Here is a 24,597-nt window from a genome sequence, read left to right as displayed (position 1 = left end):
CAAAATTGGAACTCAAAAGAAGTCTGTCTTTGATATGGAACATAGGCTCAGCAGGATCATTATAGGACTAAAAGACCAAGCTTTCCTAGCCAACAAGGCAGACCTAAGAGAATGTGAAAGGGGCTGTCTGAATGTCAGGAACTAAGTCAGTTTGATGAGCACTTGCCTTCCAGAACAAGCTTAAAAAGCCTGTCAGAGAGGGAGCCCAATCACATTGTTCTCAAGTGGAAAACACGTGGCAGTACTGCACCAAAGAAAGGTGACAGGGCTCTTTCACCATGGGCTAATAAAGAGAATCTGTGCCATGGAGCTATACCTTAAAAGAGGATTGTCAGCACTTGGAGGACTGATCTGTGCAGGTTGGAATACACACATACCAGTGCAGGCACTGGAATTTCTCTCCCTTGATTTCCACTTAACAGAAATATTTTTTTTCAGAGATGACACAAAATAGCTTTGGTCTTGCTGGGCATGTTCATTTTGCTGAGAATGACTTGGTGGTGAACTCTTACCTCCCCAGTTTTCCTCGGCAACCTTGAAACCTTGTAAATACCTTATAAATAGACAGCTTTTGCTAGACTTTTCATTCTTTTCTGTATTTTCTTGGTGCAGGTCAAGACATACCTAGGGCAGGGAGCATCCTTCTGTACAAAATATAATTTTGCAGCATTTTCCCTGGTGATGTTTTTTCCTTATCAAACACGTACCTCTGTGGGAGGTGGTAAGTGTTGTCAGAACAGTTTTCCATGTTATTATTGCCTTCTCTGGATTCTTTTTGATAATTCACTATGTGACTCATCGGTTATCAGTTGTTGCTATTAAATGTATTATCATACAGTACAAAGGGGATATACCCGCGTGAGAAAGCGTAGTGGGCAATTTAATCAGATCAAATTAATGCATGTGTTCATCTTGATCCCTCTGTTAGACCTTAACTGTCATTATTATCCACATTTAAGCTGCAGGGGCATTATCTTGACTCCTGTTGCAGCCAGTTTGCTGAGTGCATCTCAGTAGCCCACATAACCTTACCTAAGTAGCCCAGACAGGTTGTGTGGGGTGGGGTTCTGTCCCACCTCCTCTGGCAAGAGTGGTTATCCTGCTGGCAAAGGGATCTTCAGGACTCTCCTGTGATCTCAGTGAGCTCAGCGGCCAAAGCCCGGAAAATTACTTTTTTATTTGAGCTTGGGCTCGTCATCGTGCGAGGACCTGCAGCGGCTTTGGCACAAAGGGAGCTGGAAGGGCAGATAAAATCCCCCCCGCTGCCTCTTTTGGGCTGGGCACGGACCAGCCGCAGCGCGACCTGCTGCGGGGGTGGCATGAGCCCTCCCTCACGCAGGGAGCCGTGTACCTACCGAACAACCTCCTTCATTTCCCTCTCAGCCTGATCAAAACGTGAGACGAGAGGCCGGGTCGGGAGTTTTAGCTCCCGCCTCGGGCGTTTCGAGCCTGCGATGGGGAGACACCTGTGAGGGACAGCGCTGTGAGGGAACAGCTGCCAGCGGGGAGCGGCGCCGAGGGGGCAGTGCTGTGACGGGCAGCGATGTGAGGGGATCCCCGCCCTGTGAGGGGCTGCGCTGTGAGGGAATAGCTGTGAGGGGCAGTTCTGGGAGGAGGTCCCAGCCCTGTGAGGGAACAGCTATGAGGGGCTGCGCTGTGAGGGGGTCTCAGCCCTGTGAGGGGGTCCCCGCCCTGTGAGAGGGGTCTCATCCCCGTAAGGGAACATTTTGAGGGGGTCCCAGCCCTGTGAGGGAACAGTTTGAGGGGGTCCCAGCCCTGTGAGAGGGGTCCCAGCCCCGTGAGGGAACAGTTTGAGGGGGTCCCAGCTCTGTGAGGGGATCCCCGCGCGCTCCCTCACGCGCGGAGCCGCCTCGCGCCCGTCCCCGCTGCACGGCGGCGGGGCCGGGGCAGGCGCGCGCTCGGCGCTGATTGGCTGCCGCCCCCCTTCCCTCCCGCCCTGGCCGCGGGCGGCGCCGCTCGAAGTTTGTGGCCGCGGCGGTGCCGCCGCCGCCCCGTCGCCCGCAGGCTGATCCCGGCTCTGCGCGCCCCTACCTCCGCTGCACACCGCCGGGTTCGGGCAGGCTGAGCGCCGGAGGGCGGCGGTCCGGCGATGGCGAGGCGCGGGCGGCGGCGCTGAGGCGGCTGAGGGAGGGAGTCGGTCCCCGAGCGGGCGCGATGCGGTCCCTGAACATCACCCCGGAGCAGTTCGCGCAGCTCCTGCGGGACAACAACGTGACGCGGGAGCAGTTCATCACCCTCTACGGGCTGCAACCGCTGGTGTACATCCCGGAGCTGCCGGGACGCACCAAGGTGGCCTTCGTCCTCATCTGCGTGCTCATCTTCGCCCTGGCGCTCTTCGGCAACTGCCTGGTGCTCTACGTGGTGACCCGCAGCAAAGCCATGAGGACCGTCACCAACATCTTCATCTGCTCCCTGGCGCTCAGCGACCTCCTCATCGCCTTCTTCTGCGTCCCCTTCACCATGCTGCAGAACATCTCCTCCAACTGGCTCGGCGGTGGGTGCCGGGGCCGGGGCGGGCGGTCCCGGGCCGGGCCGGGCTGCAGGGAGGTGGCGGCGGGGCGGGCGATGAGGGGGCAGCGCTTGTGGCAGCGCCACCACCGAGACCGCCGTTCCCGCTGTCTGTGAGGGACCCACTTCTCCTTCCCTCCTTCCCTGAGTGAGCCCCTTCTCCTTCCCGCCGTCTGTGAGGGATCCCCTTCTCCTTCCCGCCGTCTGAGAGGGATCCCCTTCTCCTTCCCGCCGTCTGAGAGGGATCCCCTTCTCCTTCCCGCCGTCTGTGAGGGATCCCCTCTGATTCCCGCCCCCCCTGTGAGGGATCCCCACTCCTTCCCTCCCTCACGTTATGTTAAACCCAGCGCGTTCTCCTGCTTGTATTCCTTAAAAGTTGCGATGTGTGTTTGGCAAACGGTTCGTTGTGTGGTGCTGACGGGGAGGTCTTGCCATACTGTCTCTTTTTGTCTTTTCTAAGTAATGAAATCTGCCTGGCAAGTGAAATATCAGTCTTTATTCAGCTTAAGTTTCTCAGCTTGGAGACAGACCTCCATAACCTTTTCTGAGGAAAAAGAATGCCCCTGGAGAAACAGGGAAGTGACAGAACATGCAGAATTTCTGTTGAAATAATTACGTTTCTTTTTTTTTTTTTTTTTTCAATTCTTATTTTTTGGGAAATATGTTGTATTCCTGTTGCTGTGAAGGACCTTTGGCCAAGGCTTCCCTGATGCCCAGAAAGAGTGTTTTGGTTTTGTTTTTTTTTTCTCTTCTACGTATCCCATTTCCAAAGTAGTAAAGAACAGACAAAGGTGCAGTAAGACTGCACATTGTATTTATCTTCTTTTTCTTCTTCTTGAAATAGCATTGGACAATTACAAGTGGAAAAATAAAAGGGATGGTTTTGCAGCAAATAGCAGACAATATCATGCACAACCACAAATTGAAATATTTTTCAGAATATTTCAACATGAACAGAAAAGATGTTGATAAGATGATACATTTATGGTTCAATTTCCAAGGCTTTCTGTGCTCCTGTTGTTGGGAGACAGTGAAGGTTACCTTCAGAACATGGAGATTTACTTCCAGTACCTCCCACAGACTGGAATGCAGGATGGGAATTGACAGGTCAGAGGAGACTTGAGAAGCACACTGATACCTTTCCCAGGGAGAAATGGGCTTTATTTTTATCTGAAAAACAGGAACTTTCTGGGAGAAACGATGAATACAACACTCCTGGGGCTACTGCTAGTGAGGACAGCTGTGCTGCTTTCTTATGAGCTTCTTTGGGGGAGGTAAACTTTGGTTTAAGACAGTACAGATATTGATCCCCAAAACTAATTAGCACGTGTAACTAAAAATCATGGGATAAACTGACAGCTGTACTGCTGTGCCTTACTTTTGACTACTGTAGTTCCAGTTCTCCTTCCTCCCAGAAGAACACAACAGTAATTACTGATGACATCAAGTGATCTCACATCCAGGGGAGAGAGGACTGAATTAAGTAGCTTTCCTTAATAAGAAGTGTGATTCTTCTCTCTCTTAAGGAAAGCTCTGGTCTGTCAGCTTGACCACACATCTGACCAGAATCAAGTAAAGTTGGGTGGGATGAAGCCCCCATGTGGGGTGAATTACAGCAGATTAGAACACAGGCAGGTGGAAGAGTATGGAGAAAATAGGTGTGTTTACATTTCCCTTCTCTTCGTGAGGATGCCTGACAAAACTCTAGCAGTAGTAAGTGTAAAAGGTGTAGCATAGTTGCAACAAATATCTTAAACAAATATCTTATTGCTCTGTGGGGTTTACTGTGCTTTTTGCCTTCCCTCTTTGCTGTGCTAGAGCATCTTCGGTCCAAGTGAATCCATAGGTCCCTTTGACACTGATGGTCCTGGTAAGATAATTAACTAACAGAGGACATTGGGAGGACATAATAAGTACCATCATTGATGGGTGTTAATCTTGCACTGTTGGGGGCAGGGGAGGTGATGTAAAATTCAGGAAAATAAATGAGGTGTGAACTGATGGTATCCCAAGGGTGTCTGATTCCAAGTCTTACACTGTGAAGCGTGACTGGTGATTACAGTTATACTGCAAATCAGAGCCTGCCAGTCCCGGAGGAGTCTTGTCCTTGCTAGATTTGCTGGTTTATTTTGCCTTCTGCCTTTCATTTCGTAGTCTGAAAAATCTTATTCTCGTCCACCTTAATGCAGCACTGCTGAGTAGTGCAAGCTCCAACTCTGTTATAGATAAGGGGATTTGACTTGTAATATATCCTTGCTGAAAGAAGTGGTGCGTCCTGAGACAGTTGATGCTAGAAATATATTTGGGATTCTGAGCAGCCAATCACTTTATATCTTGATTTATTTGCACCCTAACTTCACCTACAGTTAAAAAACTGAGTGTGTGCCTCACTGTGCCTGGTTACTATGCAGCATTAACACAGTCCCTTTAGCTCTATATAGGCAGCAACTGGAAGCAGCACCATATTGACTAAGGTGAATTGGCCTTACTTTTGACTCTCTGAACTCTTAATAAAATCTCTGTAGCTGTGCGAGACTGTAATCGTGGCAGTACATGATTTAATTTCCAAATTTAAACTTTGCAACTAAAATGGCTGTAATTTCTAGGGGAACTTCTAATGAAAATCCTGCAAGCTAATCTCTGTAGTGTGGAAGAAAATGAAAATTGTGGCTTTGGTATAAATGATCACCAGGTAAGAAAGGTAAAATGGGAACTCGAGTGAGAGGAAATGGATGCTTTCAGCAATGGTATGTCTTGGTGCAAGCTGGAGCAGTTGAGGATTTACCCTCATATGATCATAGGTGGGAGGCAGCAGTAGTGGTCTCGTCACGCTGGTGGCAGCACTATCAAAGATAAATTTGGGCTTTTGTCTCTGGGTCAAATATGATGGGAGTTGTTTTATTTTCTGACACTGCTTAGTTATCTGAACAGTAGTGCTATCCTTACAGAACTGTCTGGGGCGACTGGAGAGTCACTTCGGGGTTGTATAACAGAACAGCCCTGGCAGAAGATAAGGGCAGAACTTGAGGTTATAGTACAGCTGGTGCTGTGCTCCATCTTTCTTGTGGATTTTGTTCTTATCAAGTAGAATATGTATTCTCATGACAGGTGTCAGAGGGTGACTTTCCCTGTCTCTCGGGGAGCGGTGAGTCACCTGAGGCACTCCTGAACACAGGGCATTTCAGATGCCCTCCTGTATCTTTTCTGGCCTCCAGCTGGCACTCAGAGGGATGGATATTCTGTAGGGATCTGTCATATCTGGTGCTCCTTCAGATGACAGTTCCCTCTTCTCTAAAGACTTGGTTGAAAAATAAGTGGCATCTTTTACCCAGTGCAGTCTTTGAAGTGCTTTCTGCTCTTTGCCAAATGTCTTGTGTCAAGCAGTGTGTTACCTTACTTACAACTTTCCTGTGTTGTAACATGTAAACATTCCTTTCTGAGGGATGAGAGCTGCATCTTAGCAATGGAAATCACTGGGCCTTTTGTATCTGATATCCTGGGATACTTCAGTATTCTTCAGTGGAACATTAGAGACTTCTTCACTCTGTTTTCTGGAGTGTTCTTTGATGCTGAATACTTTCCAAATACTCAAAACTGCTGTCATGCCACAGGGGTCAGTACTAGACAGGGAAGCTGGACATGAGACATGGAGTTACTTGAATCTTCTTTTTTCAAACTTCCCAATTTCAGTTGTCTTAAGAGTTGCTGTAAGTCAGATCAGGGACACAACAATACTCCTCATTTGCCTTCTGCACTGCAAGAGGTTATACCCTGGGATTGATCTGCTGCTGTTAAGAGCAGGGTGATTTTTGCAGTTCTATCTGTGTCTGTGAAATTCACCTTATCCTTCTTTCTCCATGTCCTGATATTGTGTGTTATGGGGTACTTGCTCATGCGTAGAGGCAGGAGTAAAATTCTGTATGAAGATGGTTTGAGAAAGGGTTATACAGTGAAGGCCTCAGTAAAGGAAATAATAGGCTTTTCTACGTGTAATATATTGGCAGGGTGTTTTGTTTTAGCAGAAGAATGCTGACAAAAGGAAACTTGCATATTGAGCATAGGGAATTTCTTACTGCAAGTTGTGCAAATCAGTAACTAGCATAAATATGAAACACACTGATGTGAAATATTTACTGTTGCATTAATCAGGCAAAGAAATAAAACAAGTTTTAGGATGCAGATAGATTGATTAGTGTTTCATACGGGGTGGTGATCATGTCCTTTTTCTTGGTGGAAATACGTGGCATTCTCTGCCTTGCATCAAGTGAATCAGGGATGTGTTTGCCATGTCCTGCTTTGCTCCCTGTTAGTGAGTCTGTCTTGAGATCTAGATCTTTGTCAAAAAACCCACACTTGTTCTACTTGTTGTCTGTACTACTTTTATCAGAGGATGGTTTCAGGATTTTGCCCTTGTTACCCTAATAAAAGAAAAACCTGATCTTTTAAATGGGTGTTGAAATGGATAAATCACAGTTACAGGCACAACATGCTATAATGAAGGCATGAAGCATTGTTTAAGGGAGTAACATTTGTGTTTTCAGTCTTCTGAATGTGTTATCATTGGGGAAAACTAATCATTGCCTGAATAATCTATGCAAGTTTTAGCAGTGCATGAAGAATGCTTTTGGGAACCTCTCAGATTCTTGAAGAAGAAAAGCAATTAGTTATTTCCTTTCCCAATATTCTGCTGCAAATCATTTTCTTTCCCAGTTGAAATGATCAGTATTAAATGCTGCAGTGCTGTCTTGACTGACAGTCTATTGAAAGTGTTTGCTTACCTGGTAGCAAGTTAAACATTTTGATACATATATAAGGTATTAATTAAAGTATTATTATTATTTAAATTATTCAGAAAAGTCAACACTTCTCTATACTGCCTCCAATGCAGAAATGAACACAGTTCCAGTGCATTAAGTATTTTGAGATGCCTTTTGTGCTAAAACTAGGCAATGGGAAAACTTAAAATAATCCTGACTGAAACTCACTGAAGCAGACTTTTGTTCTTCATGTTTGTGTGTTGTTCTATCACAAATTGTCCTCTTTAGGTAGGATCTGAAATTACGTTTTGAACAATGGGTTGCTTAAAAAGAATTAACTAGTAAAGTAATTCAAGTGCCTTTATCATGAAGATAGGAAAGCAAACCCATTTTTATTTTCAGATTGGTTGGGAGATACAGAACTTCACTGTGTTCTTAATCTAAAGTTGATTTATTGTAGCTGAGTGTATCATGATGAGGGCACAGTACCTGATACAAATAACTACAATATGTAGCAGTCCTGTTAGTGCACGGAAAGAAAACTTGAATAATACTATCTGTTCAACCATGTAATCTCCAAACAATGTTCTAAACTGCTACATTTTTACCAGCTTGGTTAGAAAAAAGATGTTAGCCAGTATATTCCTTTAAAATCTTCCATTACTCTGTGTTAAAAACAGAAATATGTGAAACGTGAAAAATAGCTTGACATGTTTTTAATATGTGCCTTTGACACATCATTGTTATAGTTACCTTATTTAACAATATATTTCCTTTTCCATGTGTACAAAAGCTGAAAATGTTTGTAGTTTGAAAACATACTTTAGAGTATTAAAAGACTTGGAGGAAGCCTTTAGTAACTATCTAAGCAGTTTGGAGTGGCTGGTGTATATTTATAAATAAACATATTTTTAAATAAAACAATGAAAGTTTTGAAAGCTAAGAAGAGTTATGTTATATTTCAGCCAACTCTGTCTAATGAAAAACATCCTTTTGTTTCCCATTTCTGTCCCTCCTTGTCCAGCTCAGTCAGGTCAATCTGCAGGTGATATGTTGACTTTTCCTTTTGCTACTTTTTAAACAGTTACTTTTATATATGTAAAAGTATATATGTATATATATATATGATCACTTTTTGTGTGCTTGTCTTCGAAGAGATGAAATAGGGCTTTTTGCAGCCTTTCCTCCTGGGAGTTCAGCTAAAGGCATAGTGGTAGTCTGTGCTCTTTGACAGTGGAGTTACTGGGAAGAAAAGGAGGGGACACCAGTAAAAGGCGGTGAAAATCTGGGAGTTTGGGGAGTTACTGCCTTCTGAACTCGGGTATTCTCTTTGTTCCTTGAATAGTTGGGCACAAACTGGAAATTTCACCAGACTGATGTGACTTCAGTGAAAGTCACTGTCTTGTATTGTTACTTAAGTAGAGTAATAGAGTGATACTTCTTTGCTTCCTAAGAATATCTGGGAATGCTGGGACTGCAGTGCATCACAGGGAAATCCTTATAATGCAGTATAACTTTGTTTAATCTTGCCTTTTTCAAACTGTAAGAAATAACATATGGTGAAAGTTTGGGGGGGTTGTTTTGTTGGGTTTTTTTGTTTATTTTTGATTTTGCCACTGCTCCAGCACTCAAACTTGAGCTCCTTTCTTTAGTGAAATAGGAACTTAAACATTTCATTAACATCTTCTTAAGGTGTCTGTAGCATCCTAAAGCTTGACTTAAAATTGGATCAGGTATTCCTTTGGCTATTTTGAGTTTATGGATTATATGTGAGTAAGGTATAGCTGATGATCAGGTAAGGAAAATAACTGTTGGTGAAATAAGTAGCTGATACTGAAGTGTAAGAGTGTGAGGGAACTGTGAGAATGTGGACATAAAAATTCTCTCGAGGTCAAAAAATGAGTAAATGAGAAGTAGATTGGGAAGGGCGTTAACGTAAGATTCTTGAGAGAATAATTTATACCAGTTTCTGAGAAGGTAGGGACTTGAGGGTGAGTGATGGAGGATCACTAATATGTTGAGAATTGAACATGTACTTTTGGGAAGCTGTAACAGCAATAAAACCTGAAGATACAGAAATACAATGGGAACCTGTGCAACTTTGAAAATGCAGGCAGGAAGCTGCATTTGATTTGGATAGTGTCATTAACATAATGTGTTAATCAGGGAAGAGGGAGAACAGAAAGATGATGAGGAGGTTGAATTTTTCCTCTTGTGTTATGCCTCTTAGAGGATTCCTCTATATCTCACTTGGCAGGATGATGCATTAAGTGCCAAAGTGTGCAAATAGAGTGCTATTTAAAAGAGCATAAGGAATGTATTTGCAACAGCAGAAAAGGTAAACTTTTAAACCTTCGTAGAACTGGAGAGTTATCTGCCAAGATAAAAAAAAATTAATGAATATCCCTGTAACTTGGCATGTTTGAAAACAGATGATGGAAGATGTGGTCAAAAGTTAAACAGAAATAAATGTCCAACTGCTATAGAGCCAGTGAATATGTCCTTAGAACTCTTGGTTTTAGCAGGTGTAGTGTGTGCAACAAAGAATGACTGCTGAAAGCTGCATTTGATGAATAGCTTAAATAGGTGAGTTAGCAGTTTAGATGTTAAAATAAATCTGAGAATCTTAGTCTGCCCTTTCTAGCCATGGAGTTTAGTATCAACAGCTGTTTCATGAAGTGCAGCAGTTGCATACCTGACTTTCTGCTCATTGCAGGGGCCTTCGCTTGCAAGATGGTACCGTTTGTTCAGTCCACTGCCATTGTCACTGAGATTCTTACAATGACCTGCATTGCTGTGGAAAGACACCAGGGAATTGTGCATCCACTAAAAATGAAGTGGCAGTACACCAATAAAAGAGCTTTCACAATGCTTGGTAAGATTTTAAGCATCTCCAGTATTCATGTATGTAAAGAAATATTCTTCAGCGTGGAGGGCATGGCAGAAGGCACTGACAGGACCAGTTAATAAGTTGTGATGTTTATAAAATAGCTCAAGAATAGTGCTTATATGTATAGTAATAACAAGCCAAAGCCCTCACGACAGGCTTAGCCTCTGTAGCCAAAAATGTCCTTAACAGAGCCTCTGATAAACCTTTAGCAGCCTTTTCTTTTTCTTTTTTTTTTTTTTAAGGAAAGTTTCAAAATGTACAAGCCCTGCTGAAGCAATGTCACAGCTAAATGGTCCTTCCAGTGTTACACAGAGAACTTACACAACGTTGCTCAAGCAAATTAAGTGGCTTTTCCACTTGAATACCAAGAGTTGAAGGTGGTTTGAGAAAAAGAAACACGAGAACAAAAGAGATGTTGTTCTGGATGTTGACGGATTTTCTTTATTAAAATTGTCTGCCTTGCCTGACTTTTCAAAGATGAAGCTGTAGAACTGTTCATACCAAAACTTACCCTGCTTGTTGTACGAAGCATTAAAAGCTGTGTTTGTTTACAGGCATAGTCTGGTTGCTGGCTCTTATTGTCGGGTCACCCATGTGGCACGTGCAACGGCTCGAGGTATGGCAGTTTGGGAGGGGAATTTACGTCTTACACTGCATCTTTTTGGACCTTTAGCAATGAAATTGAGTCAACTCCGATGAAATTAGAGGGGAATAAGAGAGATGGAGCTTCTGTTTTGTGTGCTAGCATGAGAAACGCTGAGGATTAGAACTCGTGTGCACTGGAAGAAGGAATACGAATAGGGACTGGTCATGTCTACCCTCCCTAATTATGCCAAAGAGCTCTAATTACGTCTATGACTTTCACTGTGGCTTCCTCTTGGTTTACAGGTGCACTGGCACACAGCAATGTAGGACTCTAGATTACTGTTTCAGAATTGCAAAATGTTCCCCAAGCTCTGGAAAAACCGTACTTAGTTTAAAGTTAGTTTGCCACTCATTATAGCTGATGAGTTACCGTACATTTTTGGAGATTAAAAAAAAGGCTCAGCAGATTCTGCTGCTTGTGAGTCTGAACATTAACGATTTTCTTTCTTTTAAGTTACTAATATTTGAGGTTTCTATACCATCTTTACCTGTAAAATGCATAGGCAAGGTTTCCTTTGCAGTGCAAATCAGAGCATGTCCTGACCTTTTTTTCTGCCAACTTGGATCGACCCAACACTTGATGTGGAAAAGCATTTGGAAGAATTTTTGCCTCTTTGAAAAGTCTCTTGAATTGTGGTTGTTCTGTTAAGAGTGAGGAATATTTGAAGGTGCTTGGCTTTTACACTTGGGGTAAACACTTCAGTGACTCATCTTCTTTGCCCTTGTTACAGGTTAAATATGACTTTCTGTATGAAAAAGTGTATGTTTGTTGCTTGGAAGAATGGGCCAGTCCAATCTATCAGAAGATATACACGACCTTTATTCTCGTTATACTCTTCCTTCTTCCACTGATGTTGATGCTTTTTTTGTACACAAAAATTGGCTATGAACTCTGGATTAAGAAACGAGTGGGAGATGCTTCAGTTCTTCAAACTATTCACGGGAGTGAAATGTCCAAAATATCAAGGTTGGTAAGCAAAATACACGTGGAACTTTGACTTCTAGAAAGACTTTTTCCTTCCTGGAAGTTCTTTAAAACCACTGCAGAAAACCCAAAAACTGTATTTTCTTATCTGTTGGGAAGTCTACAAGTACAGACCAGTTTTTCAAAACCAGCCATTTAACACTTAGATACCCAATTCAAGGCAATATTTGTTTAACCAAGTGCGTAAGGAGGCAGACACCTGCACATGAGAACTGGAGGAGGGTGCAATCTCACAGGAGTTAAGGTGACAGGTTCTTCAGGCCACTCCTCAGTTTAGTTTCACACAGTGGCCCAAGAACCTGTAACTGCTACCAGTGAAGTGCTTCTCCTCTGGCTCAAGTGAGAGAACCATCTTGGAATCTCTAAATGCAGTTGTATGGCTTCTATATGAGAATGAAGTTATGTATTCCCTGAGTTTGTGAAATATTACAGTTGAGGCAGGGAGTGTGTTTCTTGCTTTTTTTCCCTAGAACTTCACCTACCAGCAAAGGCTGAATGCAGTTGCACTCACTCTCTCTCAAATTCTCTGAGTGATCAGCTCCTGCAGTGCTCCCAGATCTAGGAAGGGACTCTTGTTTCTTGTGCAATTAATGGAATTTAGTGTGTTTCCCCCCATCTCTTACTCTTGGAATTATTTGCATCTGCTTGAATAGAGTTTAAACTGCCTTGCAAGATATACTCGTGTCATGTCTTGCTGCAGCTGCAAAGTGCACTGCTTTCCCCAAAGGGAGAAAGAAAAGGTGCTCATTGATGTACCAGATTTATATGATGTTGCATTTTTTGTTTCCAAGGGAATTTTGAGCATTCCTCGAGGGTTTTGTTTGCGTCTGCAGCCATCAGAGCCCAGTTACAGCTGTAAGTTGAGGAGAGGCATCTGAACTGGCAGTCAGTGCCTGGTGACTCAGTGTGGAATGTCTTGGTGCAATTTCAGGAAGAAGAAACGGGCAATTGTTATGATGGTGACAGTGGTGTTTCTCTTTGCAGTCTGTTGGGCCCCTTTCCACGTGATTCACATGATGATAGAATACAGTGAGTACCTGCCATGTGTCATACAAGAAAGGCTTTCTTAGTTTTTTTTTTATGATGGAAATACAGGTTGTGACAAGCTAGTGCTGCTGTAGTATTCAGCTACAGAATACCTTCTGCTGGCAAAGGCTGATGTGGTTATAAATCCTGGATCACTCTCTTGGAAGAGAGATACATAGCCAGTGACAGAGGAATTACTCTGAAGCCTGTGGGTGATAGACATACCTGCAGTGCTCATGGAAAATGAGTGTATTTCAAAAAAACCCTATTGTTACTGAATCATAAAATCATTTAGGTTGGGAAGGACCTTATATATTTTTGGGAGATCCCTTTTATATGAGGTATACTTGCTTCAGTCATGCTTCTTCTTCCCTGCTCTGTGAATTAAACAAAAACAAACAAAAGAAAACAAACCACAAATACAATCTTTGTCTTGCATTGAGCTTTTTTTTCAGGGTGGGTGGGTGGGAGGGAACCCAAGCTCTCCACCTGCTCTTTTAGAAGGTAAGCTCTTTAGAAAGGAGGTTGTCATTGAATTTGTGCAGCAAATAATCCAGTCCTGAAAAGGAGGTTTGCTAGGCCTTACAAGACTTAAAAAAACCCCAAGACCATTGGGGTGGTGAGCATATCTCTGCATATTGTTTTTGTTTTTTATGTCTTTTGTGCTACCCTCATTTGCTGAAAGGTCAAAAGTACCTGGCTGGAAGGTAAAAGTTATTTCTGAGCATAAACCTTCTTGAAGTACTGCTTTAATTTAAATTTAATTTAACTCTTTTGAGTTAAACTGATGAAATATTTGTGCCTTCACTTGCCCTGGTTTTAATGGGGTAGGCATAGGAAATATAAATTCTGGACATCGTAGTGATAATACTCAACGAATGCAGTTGAACTTTTTCGGTGGTCTTGAGTGAAAATTGTCTTGGAAATGCCCTCAATGCTTGTTATGCTTGCTTTCTGCTATTTGCCCTGCTCTCCCTTCACCTCCCATGTGCTCCATGGATGCTGGGCTAACATGTGGGACTGTGCAGCAGGCTATGTGTAAGGAGCAACAGGAAGTTTTCAGTAGTTATTGTAGTCTACTCGCCAAAGGCAGCAGCTGTTTCTGTGTCTTCTATCACAAATAAGATGGTAGCAGATAAATCAGTAGTTCAGCCAGTCAGCTGAACTAAATGATGTTTGGCTGAGCAGAATCAGACCTGCACAAGCTCTGGTTATTAAAATTGGATTGTCCCCTGTTAAGGTTGTTCATAACACTCCATAAACGCTGTTTACTCTCTTTTTGTTGCTAATTTCAGGAATTTATTTCAGGTGCTGCAAGGCCTTTGTTTTACTTGCCATATAAACCTCTGTAGTATTTATCCAGAGTCTGGTCCCTGAGTATTTGAATTCAAGAAATTCTGAGTCCTCTGTGATCTCAATGATTAAGAAGTGAGAGATGTGACCAAGATGATGCATTTTTACCTCTTTGAGCTGATCTGTGTCAGCACAGAGAAGGAAGCTGTGTGTGGTCAGTGACAAGACAGGGAGTGGTGTTCTAGTACTTACACATTTAATAGGACATGAATCTTGGAGCAAAAAGAGTAGCTGGAATGAACAAAGCCTGCACTTAGCAAATTGGAGGCTTAATGTTGCATGGCCATGGGGCAGGTTTTCTGGCTCATAAATTGCCTCTTTCAATTGATTCTGTTATTACACCTACAAAGCAGGACTGTGTGATAGATCTTGATTTTTCCTCCTTGATGAAACCCTTTTGCTAATATCGAGAGCTTCCAGCAAGGTCTTTTGTTGATTTTAAACAAAAGCTTCTAATGCCAGACAGGATATAAATGGGCTAAGTAGTAAGCATTTATGCCATTACGTGCTTACAGCATATTTCTGTCCTCCTTTCCAGGTAACTTTGAAAAGGAGTATGATGATGTGACAGTCAAAATGATCTTTGCCATTGTCCAGATCATAGGGTTCTTCAACTCCATTTGCAACCCCATCGTTTATGCTTTCATGAACGAGAACTTCAAGAAGAACTTTCTGTCTGCCATCTGCTTCTGCATTGTGAAAGAAAAGGCCTCCCCAGCCAGGCAGCTTGGGAACTCGGGGATCACTATGAGGAGGCAAAAGCCAAGTGTTTCCCAGAGAGAGGCCACGGACTCGGACGAAGGCAGGAGGGAGGCGTTCAGCGATGGCAACATCGAAGTGAAGTTCTGTGAGCAGCCAGCTTCCAAAAGGAATTTGAGAAGGCACCTTGTCTTGTTCAGCTCTGAGCTCACTGTGCACTCTGCACTGGGAAATGGACAGTAGCGTGACAGGGGGGTTGAGAGCAGAACTTAGGGAACTTTCAATAAGCCATTTAAAACACTTTTCTACTTTGCATGCTGAAGTAAGGCAGAAAATATTTTGTGGACTATCATAATGCTGGTTGAGAAAAATGTAATATTTATTTTATAAGGATGAGGAGTAAAACTTCAGAAGACAATATTGCTGTATGATTTCCTGTGGGGGATAAAAATTGTTTTTCCTAAGCTAGTTTGGGACTTGTTTGCCCTAAACTGCTATTGCTTGCTCTGTTTATTCTGTGTCTGCACCATACACAGCTGAATGCCAGAAGGCAGGAACTATGGAAAGAGTGTGCACTTTATTTGGACAATCTGGAAATCTGATGTGAGTCTGACATTGTAAGATCTGCTCTCTGCAACTGTGAGGACAGGGGAGCTTCAGATGGGAGTTCAGGGAAGATGCAGACTGAGATCCAATTCTGTTTCAGAAAAATGAAAAAGGGGATATGAAAGAGCCAACAGTCAGAATTTGACTCTGAAGAGACTGAGATTTAACCACTGCATGCATGTTCATATTTTATTAATAGGAAGCATATTAGTAATTAACGATGCATGCAAAATTAATGTGCTGTTTCTACAGGTTAATTCTTGGGTACTGCCCTGAAAACTTCCCTGTTCTGCTGAAAAATGGAGTGGTGGAAAAAGGGCTGCACAAGAGTGCGCAGGTGCTGGAGGTGTGGTCTGTAAACACTGAGTTTAACTCACAGTCTTGCTTGGATATGTGGCTGTTGGCTTGAAAGTGTGGTGTTGCCATTTTTTGGAGGATAAAAGGGTCAGATCCAGATCCTGTTGGGACTTCACAGACTTTGAATTGAATATCCCATTCTTTTGACCAGACACTTCTCTGAAGACATGCACAAATCTTTCTGTCTCTCCGTCATCTTCAAAGGGAATTAATTGCTGTCAAAGAACAGGGCCAGTGTTCTGTTATTTTTAGACTTCACAGTAAATTACAGGGTTGAAATCCACATAAATTCTAGTAATTTTTCCTCTGTGGGCCAAACTGAATAATTGTAAAAGGTGTGGGGCTGGGGGAAAAGTGTGGTCTAGAATCATACACTCGATCTAATCCCATAAATGAAGTTTTGAAATACAGAATTTGCCACTCCTGCTGAGGTTAGGTTGGATCCTTTAACAGCCTGTGAAATGTCAGTGCTCTCTGTCATCCCTTGCCTCACCTATGAGACCTTGGTGCTCCCTTACAGTAATTTAAGATTCTTTTGGGGCTTTCTGCCCTGGAGAATAGGGCTTAACAGTGGTTTATCATAGTTTTCCTCAGCAGTTGTAAAATTTAACTGATTGGTGGTGAGAACTATGTGCTTGGACAGAATCTGTGATGGAAAATCAATTTATTTTAAGCTTTTTGTTTATTTGCACTGCTAATTTCAGTGACAAGTTTTAACAAGTATTTTACAAAAACTTTCAGGTATTTTATATTTTTGTTTTGTCTTACCTGTTTCTTCTTTTGTCTCATGAAATATTTTGTCAATGAATAACTGTTCTAGTATTGTATTTTTTTTTTCATTAAAATTCCTTTTTGGGTTTGTTGGTGCTGTTTTGCACTAGGGAGCACCTGCTGTAAACTTCACTCTTTGAGTTTCTCTTTGTTTAAAGATTCATGTAAGCTTATATGTGCCTCTTTAGGGATTAAATTCCAGTGCTGTTACAGGTGCCAGCTGTTACTGTGACCCTTAGAGCTGTGATTTAAAGGGCTTTGCAGAATAAGGTGAGAAAGGGGGAAAAAACCTTCCAGTCTCTTGGTAGAAGAGGCGTGATGAATGTTTCAGCACAGATATATGTGGCTATGATTAGATCAAATATAAACCAAAATAGAGAAGACAGTTCTCGTGCTGTTCTTAATACTAACACAGTGGTTTCCTTGGAGCCACGTAATCTTTTGAGAATTCAGAGCCACAGGGAATAAAAGAACTATTGTTGATTGAAGCACAACCAAGATTTTGCCCATGTTTTTTTGTTTTTTAAATCTGTCAGGGCCTCAGCTTTGATTAACTAACAAACCCAGTTGGTCTATTGAACTGGGTCAGTTGTTAGTCCAGACTGGCAGCCTGTCTCTTCCTGGTTCCATGTGTGTGGCTGTAACTTGGAGCTCCAAACCAGGGAAAGCTGGCACTGCTGTCCCCCAGCCTACCCGTGCCTGTTCCCATCTTACAGCAACAGAATTACATGGAGCATGTGGTCACAAAAATTTCTGGCTGATGATTTTACTGGAGAACAGAAAAAATAACCGCGCTCGTTCCCCTAAAATGAGAATATTTATTGAAACTCTTGTGATCTGGGAGGAAAAATTGTCTTAGTTATGAATTACTTGTAATTTCTTTGATTTAAAGAGAAACTTCTTTTGTTCTCAGCTGTAAGGGGCTAAGCCTCAAAGTTACAATGAGATGATGCCAGGAACTGGCACGCTGATGGAGACAGGACAATAAAAGGACACATTCAACTGAGCAGAGACTGGAAATTTGAATGGACCAGGAACAAGTGTCAGATGTGTGAGCTTACTCAACTAATAGCAGAGAGTATTAACAAGGAACACAGTGAGTAGAAGGGAATGTAAGTATAGTGGTTGTATGTGCTGCCTGCAGAGTGTCTGAGTGTGGCAGAAACTGTTAAATCAAGGGATCCAGCACTGGGGAAGGGATGCCTGAGAGATGAGAGAAATTACACAAAGAGCGTTGAAGATGAGGCCCAGATTATTGTTGCCCAGGAGAAAAAGAAAAGGAGTAAGTAGATGAAAGGATTTAGTAGAGCTGTTGACATAAAGAGATGGGATAGGAAGATAATCATGTTTTTATATAGGTATATGGGATGATCAGAGTGTTACAGAAGTTGGGAAAGCTTAGAAACTGTGTAGAGAGCAGTCTGGGGAACAGAACAGCATCTCCATGCACAGGGCAAAAGGCTGGGAAGAGCAAAAGCTACCCTTTTGGTGCCTCTCCAAGTGGGAGCAGTGGGATGGAGGAGGAGCTTCGCCGAGCTGAGAAGGAGACAGGTAAATGTGGATTTAATGCAGAAACCCAGGACTTTGGATTGCATAAACTCCTTCAGAGGCATTCACATAACCTGTTTATTTCTGTCTATACTCAAAATCCTGCTTTGACACCTCAAAACTGGCTTCCAGGGGTATTGCTGGAAACTCAAGCTATCATTAGCCACTTCTGTCGAAGCTCCAGTGAATTTGGTACATTATGAAGTTATTTTACAAGATCTGGTGATTTGAGATGAAAAAGAATCCATGTTATTAATATTTAGTTCATTGCAAGTGGCTCTAGTTCCTCAAAACTCTCAAGATGTGAAGTCCTGGTCAAATGTTAGGCAGAATTTCTCTGATCCTCTAATAAATTCTGATTTCAATTACTATTTTCAGTGCTGCTATCAGCATGTGGTACTACCTTTACCAGCTTTTGGTTACTGCTGCCTACATTGTTTCCTGCTCTGGGATTTCTGGATTTTGCACTGTCTGGGCGAAAGTGGCAATTTTTGTCTTACTGACTTATCTGTAAGCAGCTGCCGTGATCAGAACTGCCTCATCCAGATTTCATTTTACAGAGGTATGAATATGTCTGTTTTAAAAAATGATCCTTAAATATTTATGATGTTTGCATTGGAAAAAAAAAATCACATTGGGGTAAACTGGTGTTTAAGGCCTTCCTTGACCTGATGCAACTGTAGGTGAAGCTTATGTGTTTCCTCAGATTGGGCTGAACAACAAAGTAGGTGCTTTCCTTGGATTCAGCAGCTGATCTGTAACCCTCTGATAGGTACATCTGGAGGAATAAGGGTCACAGACTGTTTTATTATGAGAGTTTAACCCCCCTCCCACTCTTCAGCCACATCAGTAAACAAAACATGGTCAGAGAAAAGCAGTAAAACCTGGCTCCTGTTACTCCTGTAAATACAGACTAACAGTCCTGTGAGTCAAGTTGAGATCCCATCTGTTTTGCTGTAGAAGGGCTGCCCTACAAGCCATGGTTGGTTTTGAGAAGGTTTAAGGGTATTTACCTGTAACATGTAAAAGGCATCTAGAAATTTAGTGGAGTTACAAACAAACTTCTGGAAATGCATCTGTGCCCTGTAGGGTGCTTAAAACTCAAACCAAGTCTTGAGAAATGTCTGCTGCCTGAAAAATGTTGAATTTTGCTGATCAACCTCCTGTGGAGTAATACCAAGCCTTCTATGAAAAGCTCTGATTCCCTTACATTTTCCATTTTTTTCCTCAAAGCAGAAACTTCTGCTTATTTCTTATTCTTTGGAGAAATAATTGTAAATCCCTTGCCCCAAACATATTGTGGCATATGGTGAGTTTGTGAAAGGGACTCTGTCCTAGAATGACATAATATTGTACTTGAAAGACTTTCTTGGAGGAAAAAAAATCTCTTTTTCTAAGCTTCTGCTTGAAATCTCTTTAGAGCCTCCCTAGTTTTTATTTGCTTGTTTCAATGGCAACACTCATTTTTTCTAAATTAATCACACCAAGGTTCCTCTGGGCTCTCTCTCCTTAGGTGAGTTTACTGTTCCCTTGGACATGGTCCTTTTCTCCTCTAATCTTTTCCAAACACACATGATCAAATTGTGTGCAGCTTTTCAGCTGAGGTTTTAACAGTTTGTATTCCTTATGGAATAAAAATTTATCCTTCCTGGCATCTGTATCTTTGCTCTGTTTGCCAAAATAAAAGTGCCTTCAGATGCTTAACTTTCTCCTTGTGCAGAATTCACAATGTATGACTGAAAACTTGTACTTTCATTCCTCCTTATAAACTGGAAAATCTGGTTTACAGACTTGAAGTGATTTTTCCTACATCTTAAACTTACAGCTTTAATCAAAATCAATCTCTTATTTACACCATTTTTCCCCCCTGCTCCTGAGAAAAGCCTTAATTAAATGATTTAAAATTTAAGGCAAGGTCTCTGTAATTCTCTTTTTATATCTTGGAAATACGTAGAAGGATTTCAGGCTTTTTCCATGCACTTGTAGCTGATTTGTAAATCTATTTTATTTTCCCATCTGAAATAGGCATCCTTGCTCCTTGTAATTTATGCCACCTTGATAAATATTCCAATGTCTGTACATATAACTGTTGCAGCATGAGACATAATTTTCCAGTAATCTTTTAATTTCATTTTCTGCTTCAAAAGTTTGCTCGAGCAAAATTACTCAGGATTGACCTGTACTTTCCACTGCTGAAGAATGAATTGTTGACTGACTAAATAAAGCAGAAGTGCATTGACCTACACATCCATCCCACTGGAGGGGAAAAAGAGTTCAATTATTCTTGAAAAAAAAAAAATTTCCTAAATAAGATTTCTGTTTGTAAAAGAAGGTGGTCAACGTATTTTATTTTTTTTAAAGCTTTTTTCTTACTCACCTTTTTTAGGTGTCTTTCCCTCATGCCCAGGCTCTGCTGTAAAGAGTGGAAAAGCTGCTGACTGGCCTGTGGGATGCACTCAGGGAAGAGGCTGGCTTATAGTTCTCCATTTGTATGAGGGCTACTTTCTGTGCTCTGCTTGTCAGTATTCCACTGCCATCCCTGGGAACCTCCTGCTTTCATAGCATCCCTGACCTCTGCAGTTGGCTTTGTTTAAGATCACTCTTTCCTAAAAACAAACTTTGTTCAGTGAGAAGTCAAGCTTTGACTTCTGCCTTTTGCCTCGCTCCTTTTCTTTTCTCATCTCATCAGTTTGTTTTATTTTTTTCACTTTGTCATTATTTTTAATCCTATTGCTTTTCCTCAAGCAACTCCTTGAGTTCCCTGTGCCCTTATCTCTTTTATACAGATCACAATAACCAGGCAATGAATTTTAATGCTGAAGTGAAGCAGTCCTCTGGTTCAGAATTAGTATTCCATCAGGGCTGGCTATCAGATCTGTGAACTGCATTTCCAGCCCTTATTTCAGGCACACTTGGAAAGACCTTGCCCACTCCACTGGCTACATTTGGCTTGCTTTTGGTAAGAAAGAAGAGAAAAGAAGAGAGAAGAGGAAAGAGAAGAGAAGAGAAAGAAAGCTGCACTGGGAGAGCTGATTTTTCTTGCTACAAATAACAAGTGCAGATGCCTGTCCTCATTGTAGAGATGACAGCTTATAAAAAGGTCCAGTGACTTTCTTCTGGGAGTCTGTAAGACACACACTGTCTAGTGTCTTTTGTGTGTGTGACAACAGAAATGGAACGTTCTTCTGCTTCTTGCCTCTACCATATGTTTTCCGTAGATACATCTGTTAAGCACCCAGTTTAGCTATTTAGTGGCTTCAGAGCTGAAGAGTCTTAAAGGCCATGCAGTCTGAGAGCAAATAGAAGATATATAGCACCTTCGTGGGTAAAGCATAAAATATATCCTACTAAACATCCTATTAAAGCTGCCTCCTCGGTCAGCCTTGAATTTTGAAGAGCAGATTTGCGGCAAAAACATCTGAGAAAATCTCTTTGCCCTCTGCAGCTCGGTGCGCTGTTGTGGCCTCGCTCAGGCTGTAGGTGGCATCGTTGCTGCACAGGAAAATCCGCGCCCTTCCCGGCCCTCGGAGGACAATTGTTATCCTGCAGGCTTCTGGAAGCACGTGTTTGATGGGAGGGTTTGGTAAGGGTTTGCTAAGAGTTCCTCTTTCCCTAGGATTAGCAGTACGAAGAAACAAGGAGAGAGGTGCTGGATTGTTTAATTTTTTTTCTTTGTGAGGTGGTGCTTTGGAAAGCACTGGTTACACAGCTCTTTTCCTCTGGCAGTGCTAATAAACACTGGGTCTCTTCAGTTCTCAGTGGGAGCTGCATGTGACAAGGAATTTCTTGCAGGATTTCCGTGTTTTCATCTTTGGTGTTTCTGTGCTGTTTTCTGGGATACTGCTCACAAAGCTGCTATAGCCATGATGTGTTTTGGGGGATACTGAGGTTGAAAGCCTACACTTTTCTGATTTCGTCGGCTCAAACATTGAAAACTGCTCTTGGAACTTTTAAAATAATGTTTTTCCCTGCAGAAAGAGGATGTTACTGGCAGGAGAGGGAATGGATCTGCTCTGATAGGAGAGAGGGTGCAATATGAGGTCCACTGGACTTGGCCATGGCCTCACACAGTGAGAGAATGAAAACCTGTGCTAAGGAGCTGGAGCTCATGAGTGACCAAGGATCAACAGTATAAACAATCCAATGGAACTTGGCTTTGTTGGTTTGGGTTTTTTTGAGTCTTTCTTTAGATGTTTTAAGTTTTCATCTAAAATTCATCCCATTTGCTTTTCAAAACTTCTGTTTTCCAAAATAAACAAATACCACACTTAGGTCTATCTTGGTTTTGAAGCTGAGCGTTTGAAACAGAAATTAGTAAATAGATCTACATAAAAAAAGAAAAAGAGACCAAGGCTCTCTGAAATCCTTCAGACAACTCATTTCCAGACTCCCCAGTGTGCTAAAAGGCCCATAGCTGTAGGAATCCTGCTTCCCAAATCTGGTGATATAATGGAGGGAAGCCAAAGGGAAGGGGAGACAATAAAGGGTTATTTATTAGCAGTCAGAAGAAATCTTAGTTCCTAAATGGTGAACTTAAAAATGTAAAGGTTCTCAAAAAATGATCTGTTTTTATTACAGTCTTCAGAGATACTCATTTAAACATTTAATGCACCAGAAAAAAAAGCCTCTAAAATCTCAAAGGGAGTGAAAGAACATTGCTATTCAAGTTTAAAAAAAGCAAAGAATAGCCTTGCACAGGGAAACAAGATTAGCAACCTGTCAGGGTCAGCTGTAAAATACAAGCCTTGCCATAGTGATGTAAGTGAAAGCTCCACAAATACAAGGACAAATGAACAAATTATTATTTGAACTGAAGAATGGAAATGGAGCATAAGAATCCTTTGTCATAAATTTGCTCTGTGCTCATGAAATACTAAAGTTTTTTGATGAGTTATTGATGTGTGTTCATGAAGTCTGCAGTGGAATAAACCCACTTTTCTAATGAGTGGGAGGAGCTCAGAAGGCCATAGCCACAAAAGTGGTTGGTTTGTTTGCAAAGTGACCTGAATTTGCTGAGTTTATAGTAATCATCTATTTTGAATGGAAGTAGTTGATAATCATGTGAAATACAAGGCAAACACTGGTTTTCTTTTTCTTTTTTTTTATTTTAAGGAGCATACTAAAGAAATATTACTTGTCTTAGCATGTGGTATTTTCCTTTCCAAAGTAACCTCACAGAGTTTTGAGATTAAAGAGAAAAATATATCCATTTTTTCAATTAACTGAATTAATTAATCCATTATCTAAGTAATGCATTCAGCAGCTGTGAAGAGGATCCAAAACACAGCCAGCAGTAAGGGAAATTTTAGTTTCACAAGTTTGTTTTGATATGGATTTGGGTCAGATATTCTTGGAAAGCAGTGATACTTCAGTTGCTTATTCCAGTGGTTATGGGCAATGCTGTTTTGCTTCTGCTGCTTTTGCAGTACCCACCTTATTCCTTCCTGGGTTTTAATACCTTTTAGAGGTGCCAAATGCTCCTGGAACTTTTGTTCCTGGAGGCTGTGCTGCAGTTGTTGGTGTCTGGTTCACTCACGTCTGACATATGAGCTGTTGAGAAATTACCTCTGCATAAAATACAAAAAGCCTTATGATGAAATAAAGGGGAAAGGGTTATTCCAGGGGTTCTGTCAAATAAGGGCCAGTGCCCAACAGCTAAAAGTGAATCAATTTAGGTCGGTCCTGCGGATCACAGGAAGGACTCGGCTGCTGGCATGGAGCAGGGAATTCTTTGGAAGGGGTGAGTTGACTAATTTCTGCAGCACTTGCTGCAAGGCAACAGCCAAAGGCAGTCATTACACCTGGTGCACCTGAGTTTTTGGAGCAGGTGAGTGCTGGGGCAGTGATGTGCCTCTGCACTGCTCACCTGGGAGTAAATATATCATCTTCTAAGGCTGTGAATCACACTGAGTTTTCAGAGAATATGAGAAATTAGGCACTGGAATGTGAGTTCTGTGTTAAGCATGGTTTTCAAATGTTAACTAACCCTTAAGTTATATGTGATTTTTTTCAAGAAAGGGAGGTTTGTGAGGTATTTTGTTTAATCCAACGTAGTAGTTTTGAATTCATGCTGTGTTCAATAGAAAGGGCCTTAAGCAATAACCACACCATTATATCTGATAACAGATATTTGCAAAACATCCGTGTGTCTCTTAGGGACGGGTGTGAAAGGTGGGTATAAAACTGTGAATGGTCAAACCAAAATGAGACAAAACATCCTTCCTGGTATTAGCATGGAGCTGAGGCAGAGCTGTTGGTTGATTTTGTTCCTTTTTCTGTATTAGTAGTAGTCTGAAAAGGGGGGCAGCACATCTACTTTGTAAAACCCATTACCAGTTTTTCGAGCTAGTCCATTAAATGTTGATGCCTAAAGTCGTTTGCATTTCCCACTGATCTGTGTGTACTCGGTTCATTTACCGTTCAAATTATTG

General features: G+C 41.9%; 2 protein-coding genes across 3 annotated transcripts in view; both read left to right on the top strand.

Annotated features, from left to right (window-relative positions):
* Positions 1–1,395: 1,395 nt before the first annotated feature.
* On the top strand, positions 1,396–17,112 carry QRFPR (pyroglutamylated RFamide peptide receptor). Of its 2 annotated transcripts, none has more exons than XM_027741346.2 (6): positions 1,396–2,515; positions 10,003–10,161; positions 10,731–10,792; positions 11,553–11,788; positions 12,791–12,835; positions 14,724–14,812. In XM_027741346.2, exons 1-6 carry the CDS (start codon positions 2,176–2,178, stop codon positions 14,725–14,727), a joined length of 846 nt encoding a protein of 281 aa, XP_027597147.1. In that variant the 5' UTR covers positions 1,396–2,175; the 3' UTR covers positions 14,728–14,812. The 2 variants fall into 2 exon arrangements, with proteins under 2 accessions (XP_027597147.1, XP_027597137.1); XM_027741336.2 differs by having other exon boundaries at positions 1,824–2,515; positions 12,738–12,835; positions 14,724–17,112.
* Positions 17,113–18,569: 1,457 nt separating this feature from the next.
* TNIP3 (TNFAIP3 interacting protein 3) overlaps positions 18,570–24,597 on the top strand; it is a 56,171-nt gene continuing 50,143 nt past the window's right edge. The window contains exon 1 of the mRNA XM_039383515.1: positions 18,570–18,728. The gene's annotated coding sequence lies outside the window, so the exon portion shown is untranslated. The remainder of the gene's footprint in view (positions 18,729–24,597) is intronic.

This window comes from Pipra filicauda, unplaced genomic scaffold (assembly GCF_003945595.2).
Source record: "Pipra filicauda isolate LSUMZ 115617 unplaced genomic scaffold, ASM394559v2 scaffold312_size1046226_pilon, whole genome shotgun sequence".
Taxonomy (NCBI): domain Eukaryota; kingdom Metazoa; phylum Chordata; class Aves; order Passeriformes; family Pipridae; genus Pipra; species Pipra filicauda.
The sequence above is the reverse complement of the archived record's forward strand: the minus strand, read 5'-3'. Positions and strand labels throughout refer to the sequence as shown.